The sequence below is a fragment of the Orycteropus afer genome, unplaced genomic scaffold, assembly GCF_000298275.1.
Source record: "Orycteropus afer afer isolate SDZICR_OR568_19922 unplaced genomic scaffold, OryAfe1.0 scaffold00254, whole genome shotgun sequence".
Taxonomy (NCBI): Eukaryota; Metazoa; Chordata; class Mammalia; order Tubulidentata; family Orycteropodidae; genus Orycteropus; species Orycteropus afer.
This window is the reverse complement of record NW_006921841.1, coordinates 2,635,910-2,642,642: the sequence shown is the minus strand read 5'-3', so window position 1 is coordinate 2,642,642 and position 6,733 is coordinate 2,635,910. Positions and strand designations below refer to the sequence as shown.

The 6,733-nt window shown below is 42.3% G+C and overlaps 1 protein-coding gene across 1 annotated transcript in view; it reads left to right on the top strand.

Moving 5' to 3' along the window:
* Positions 1–1,503: 1,503 nt before the first annotated feature.
* ITPR2 (inositol 1,4,5-trisphosphate receptor type 2) overlaps positions 1,504–6,733 on the top strand; it is a 724,583-nt gene continuing 719,353 nt past the window's right edge. The window contains exon 1 of the mRNA XM_007949781.2: positions 1,504–1,595. Within this exon, the coding sequence (XP_007947972.1) occupies positions 1,504–1,595 (92 nt within the window). The remainder of the gene's footprint in view (positions 1,596–6,733) is intronic.

The window sequence follows — 6,733 nt, the reverse complement described above, 5'->3', positions numbered from 1 at the left end:
TGAACTGTAAATTAAAATTTTAGTCAGTTGCCTAATTTGGCACACACCACTTTGCACGCCCAGAATCCCTCTCCCTTTCTACAAATTTTGCTCTGGGGGATTACATACTTAGATGACAATTTTTTGATTGGGTGGCCAGTGTCATAACTGCGGACAGTTTGGCTCCTCCATGTTTCAGAAGAGTAGGAATAAGGCTTTTAATATGATGATATCAGATAAGGGCCACAAAAGCAAAGGGCTCGAAACGTGTCCTGTCCCGTTTCCTTTATAATCGCTGGAGTTTTATAAGAGTCAGCAGACTGAAATGTAAACAAAGGAGAACTGTCAGTGAGACTGTGGCAGTGGCGCTCCTGGGTTGGAGTTAAGGAAGCGCAGAAGCTGCGGCCTTGGAGGCTAAGAGAAGGCTCAGCTCCATAAAGCCTAAGGGCCAACGGTTGACTCCAAAAATTGCTGAGTCGGCCAAGTAACGCATACCTCGGTGGAGGCTCGCGTCACCCGGCTATCTGCTGACGGATCAAGTTTCGTGAACCCCGTATACTTGAGAAAATGCAAAAGTATATGCTACAAATCGAGATTTTTCCCTTCTGTTTATATTACTTATTTATTTTTCTTCAATACCTTCCCCTCCCTCGGTGAGCAAATGACACACCTCCCCTTCCCACTCCAGCTCCACCTCTTCATCTCCAGATGTCTCACTGGCTCATTTCACTGCTCAAGTCCTCCCTTGCGCCCCAACCAGTCGCCAATTCTCACCATCCTCCCAGCAGTCTCTCGCTTTCCCGGGGCGGGGACTGTCCTGCCCCAGGTGGCTTCCTCAGAGTGGTTGTAGAGCGCCCCCTCCCCAGCTTGGGGCCCTTAGGGCCCCTCTAGCGCCTCCCAGCGTTCTGTCCCCGCGCGAGCGGTCCCGCAAGGCCATCACTGCGGCTTCCCGGGTGGCCGGCCTCCCCAGAGTCGCCCCGCCCCAGCCCAGCTCCGCCCCCCGGCCGTAGCTCCCCGATTGGCTGCCTGCCCTCTCCTCCCCGAGCTTCTCTCCTCCCCCTCGCCCAATGGGCACCACCACCTGGTCCAAAAATTCCCTCGAGGGGACCAAGGGGCTCTGCAATCTCCTGGTCCCTCCCGGGGAAGGTGACGGCCGCGGTGGGGCGCAGAACTGGGAGTGGAGGCGGAGGGGGCAGCCGAGGCAGGAGGAGCAGGAGGAGGAGCAAAGGTGTTGGAGAGAAAACTTCTGAAAGGAACAGGAAACCTGCCCGGGAGGCGGCGGCTGCAGCCAGTCTGCGCGGTCTGGCTGCGCACGTCCCAGCGTGCGGGCAGCTCAGGCTTCGCTCCCGCGGGGCTCCCCGGCTTCGGGGCAGGGCTGAGCCAGACACTCCGTTTCTCTAGCTGTGCCCTCTGCTGCGGCTCACGGCCTCTGCTGTTCTGCGCTCTACTCCGCTTCTGCTTCCGCGGCTCCCGGAGAAGGGCGCAGGGAAGAGGACAGACGTTGATTCTGGAACATGAAGCAGCATGTCTGATAAAATGTCCAGCTTCCTCTACATAGGGGACATTGTGTCCCTGTACGCGGAAGGCTCGGTCAACGGCTTCATCAGCACCCTGGGGTAAGCGGGGGCGCGGGCTGGGCAGCTCATGCCCTGTCTCCTAATCCATCCTCATCCCTCCTCTTGCCTTCTAGTTCCTCGGCTCCTGCCCGAGGGTGGCCAGGCCGGGCAGGGTTGCGCCGGCAAACAGTGCCTTGCGCTTGGCTCACTCGCAGGAAGCTGCCCTGAGAGGCAAGACTTTCTCAGCAACTTCTTAATCTCAAATTCAGAGACACATCGGAAAAGGAGGAAGTGATTCAAAAGTCCTGAGACAGGCCCTGCGAAGAAGTCTTCCCTGGCTTCCCCAAGAGTTGTTTTGATTAAAATATGGGTTTTCCCTTAAAGGTGAGACAAAGCAACACCTCATCTTTTCTGGATACTTCCCCCAGCCCGGGTTTCTCAGTCACTGGTTTGAAAGAGCAGTCGATAAAAGTTCGTGGCCTTGGACATGAAACTCAAGCTATGTGGTGAACTAAAGTGTGGCTTTGTCCTGCGAGAGGAGCTCACTGTCCCCTCTTCGCTGAAGTAATTTCCTTTTAGCCTTGCCAAAGCGAGACTCACCCTATGGTCAAGAGCAGCCTGGGGACGTCCGCAGCACTTGGACCTTCAAAGGTCTTTGATCGCCTCCTGGGTTCTAGAACTCAGACCTGTTTTCTACCCTTCCCCGGCTTTGCCTACTGAAATGCTGAACTTCCCCTGGAAGTCAGCCAAGTGCAAGGTTCTTGAGATTCAAAGTTGGTTTATGAATGGGATATATCGTTAAATAGGACTTACTTGATTGCTAGTATTTTTTTGTCTGTTCTGATTGTGAATACCAGCTCACAGTTTAAATGCACCCTGAACTATATTTCGATGCACAGGTTTTTTCTTTTCTCCCTCTCTTTTTTTTTTTCTATTAGATTATGGTTTCAGCACTTACACATCCCCATTTTAGAGATTTCAAGCTTTGGAACTGGTGTTTCCGACTCCTGGCTGATTACTGTTTTCTTCTGTAAGGTTTTGGGGCACATGACTTAACAAGCAGTACCTCTGACCATGACTGCAAGCCATGTTATAATTCAGTGCTGCCTACTCAGCACTGGGGTGTGAAGTCACCAGTACTTACTTCCACAACGCTTGTTATTTGTGCATTTCCTCTAATGTGTGAAAGAACCAAGGTAGATTTAATTTAATCCCTGTACAGTCAATATTATTTACCTATGAAACTGAAGCATGCAAGAAAAAAAATATGGGTGGCAAGTAATTATGCTTGGTTTGTAAATCATAAAGTACCATTGCTTCTGAAAGAATTAATAGCACAAGTTTAGTTTTAGGCCCCCAACAACATTTTGCAGATGAACTATGCTACATGTCACCCTCCGCCTTCACATACTCTCTTGTATGTATGTGAAGTGGTAGTTAGGTACATGGGGCTTCAGGGCCAGAATGCTTGGGGTTTGAATCCCAGCTTCACTACTTGTAAGCCTTTTGACCCCAGGCAAGTTACTCAAATCACTAAAAGCCTCAGTTTCCTCAGGTCTGAAATGGAAATTATAATGGTTTGTACCTCCATAGGGTTGTGGTGAGGAACAAGTGAGTTAATACACATAAAGTGGTTAGCACAGTGCCTGGTACATAATGAACAATTACATGATTAGCTGTTATAGTAATTATCATAACTTTGATGACTGTGAGTAGTAGTTACTTTTGTGCACAAAATAATAAAAAGGATTGGAAACAGAATACAAAACTTAAAAGACCATATATTTCTTTAAGATCTTGTTCTGCAAAGTTATGGGTAAACATAATATAAAACATATACTAGAAGGGTTATAGATGGTAAATCAGGAAACTACAACTTTACCAATTGTGGAATCTGCCCTATTCATTTTATAGATCAAGAAACCGAGACTTAGAGAAATAAAGTGATTTGCTCAAGAAACCAAAACCCATTGCAGGTGAATTGATTCCAATAGAGGGCGTTAATGCCAAAAGCTAGAACCCTAGCCTTGGCTCCAGATTCCCAGCTAAGTGTGCTTTTCTTTGGCTACCTATGTTGTTGTTGTTGTTTTTATGTGCCATCGAGTGGGACCTGACTCATAGTGACCCCTCTTGGGTTTCCGAGGCAGTATCACTACGGAAGTAGATTGCCCCATCTTCCTTCCGAGGAGTGGCTGGTGGGTTTGAACCACCAGCCTCTGGTTAGCAGTCAAGTGCCTTAGGCACTAGGTTACCAGAGCTCCTATATTAATCTTAAAATCTTATGAAGTATAAGCTTGAATAATACATATAGCATATACATTAGTATAAATAATTTTATTGACTTTCAATATTTCTTATTAGTTATTTCAAAGTTGAGTTTCCTTATAATGTTTGTACAGGATGTTATTTTGCTGTTAATGGGCTGAGTCTTGTTGCAGATAATGTGACAAGAACTTCATGCAAATTCTGAGGTGAGGAGGGATCTTTAGAAATGTTGCCATTGGTGAAGCTTGGTGCTTTGATTGGATATTTTTTTTCTGAGATAGACTCCCCAGAGGTTCAGGTAACTTTATAGTCCTTCCTATACTTACTTCTTTTCATAGGATATGGTTGGAAGTAATTGCTGATGTGTCCTGATAATTTCTAGCCTTCACTGAATAATGTCTAGAGGGTATTTGGGGGTTGCATGATGGTAGCCCAGTAGTTAGAATGCTCCTGGGTTGAGAAAGTCCAGATAGAATAATCAAGGGAAACTATGAAATTAAAAGTTTTGTGATATCTCACTTGACAAAGTAATAACATCATTACATCTATGGTACATAAAAATATAGCACTTTTCTGCTTTAAAAACAGGACAGCTCTGATAACGTACTTTTTCAAAAATTTGGAACATTAAATAGAAATATCATTGAATTTACTAATCATCTTGTTAATGAACATTTTCAATCTTTGCTGTATATAAGATATGCAAATAATGTTGGAAAAAAAATACAAACCCAAAACAGCAACAACAAAAAACCTATCCTAAGTTGCTTTAAGAAAGCATCTTCTTTACAAAAGGCTCATTTAATTCTTACAGGCAGTGATCTGTGTATTTCCTATTCTAAATAGTAAATTAAATAGTCATACAAGAGAGAAAAAGAAACTTGGGAAAAAAGAAGATAATTTGTCCTGATCTTAAGCCTTATATGTGGATAGAGCTACCTGGGTTCTTGTGCAAATCATGAAGTTTTGCCCATTGCCCCTTGTGGTCCTGGAGTTCTCTGCCTCCGGCCATCAGGGTGTATATTTCCATGGGAGATGTTAGATAAGATGCTAAAATTGAGTTTTGACCTTAGTTACCAAACAAAGGTATTTTATCCTAACTTAAAACAAAAATATTCAGTGAGTACTCTTAGCACATTGATTTTTATTAATAGGTACTCAGTTTAAAAATAGATTTTGGATCTAAAATAATTTTCTAAAATTTGCAGAGGTAAAATTTAAACATTTGAGAAAATATCCTATTTAATTTCTTAATGGCTTAATTAAGGTCATGGCTATAATCATCAAATACGGTTATCCTGAGAAATCGAAACATCACAACCTCTTTGAACATGATTAATATGTTCAATCTGCTTTTTATTTATGTTTACTTTTTTAACAGCTATGGTTCATTTTGGGAGCTCTGGTAGCATAGTGGCTAAGACACTTGCCTGCTAACCAGACGGCTGGCGGTTCAAACCCACCAGCCACTCCTTGGAAGGAATGTTGGGCAATCCTACTTCCGTAGTGATACTGCCTCGGAAAGCCAAGGAGGGGTCGCTATGAGTCAGGTTTGACTCGACAGCACATAACAACAACAACAATGGTTCATTTTAATGCTTAGGATCTTCTGTAACTTGTAGAACCACACTGTTGTCAGATTTTTAGGCATTATGATGCTATGGGAACATATGCCCTTATTACAGGGAGTGGTATTTAGGTAATATTTTAAGATAACAAAGTAGCATCACCTACTTTGTTACCTTAAAATATAGTTGGTCAATATTTCATTTTGTAAGTTAGTTTTAGTGGTATGAAACTGAAAAACTGAAGCAGCACGTTGTTACCTTTTTTAAGTATGTTGTTGTAGGGTTATTATATAGACATATTCTGCATCAAAAACAGTGCCTATTTCTTGTCGAATTTCTTTGCTCTTCTGTTATTTAGAGATCTGCTGTTCTTGGTCTGATGTCCTAGGTTTGCTGCTAATTGTTCATATCATTTATTCTCTTTTCATGTCAGTTTGTCTTTGTGGAGAGTAAAAGGAGAGTATATGTTGTTTCTTTTCCACCATCCACCACCCCACTGGTGGGGTATTATAAAAGTGAATGAAAGACAGAAATAAAAGAGCCTGACTTTTTTTAAATTAGAAATTTGCTAGGAAAATTCAGATTATTCTTATATTTTTGTGGCCCTTGAAGTTCTTCAAAGACTCTGAATTGTAAAGGTAAATCAGAGAGGAGGGTTGAAGGTATTGACATCTATTCAACAAAATAATTTATTCTACTGTAATATAAAAAACTCAATGGAAGGGCTAAAAATTAAATTTAATCTTAGCTTTTCATTCATTTGAAACTTTAGTAGCATGATTGTATTTTACACAGCATTTCAAGGTAATGAATAGATGTTTATTTGTATAATAGTACTCTGCATAAGTGAGTTTTAGAGTATATATATTGTTATTGTTTAGCTTTGGGGAATCTTTTCAATAAGGTATTAAACTTTTCAGAGGACAAAGTCATACAGTTTCCCTGTATTTGTGTTTAGGAGACCTTCCTGGGAGTCCCTTCTGACTGGCGATGTGGTGAATTTTCTTAGACTCTGTGACCCAACTTTTCAGTTTGTGTTCTCAGTCTGTTTCTTCCATCTTTAGAATCAGGGAAGCTTTGTTTGTATAAAATTTGAATGCCCCAGTTGCAAAGATTTGTGTTTCTCCTTCTTGCTGCAGTTATCCTTTAACTAGTATTATCTGATATTTCTTAGTCCTGAATTGTTGCAGACTGAGGAATATTATTGTTCTTCTCCACCGTGTGAAGGTGCAAGAGGCCTGGTTTGTATTTTTTACCTTCGTTTTTCATCTAAAGATCTGTTTTGGAACTATCCATATTGACTTATGAAAAAGATTGCCTTAAATTAAATTCCATTGGATGATGATGGTGAATATATATATATAT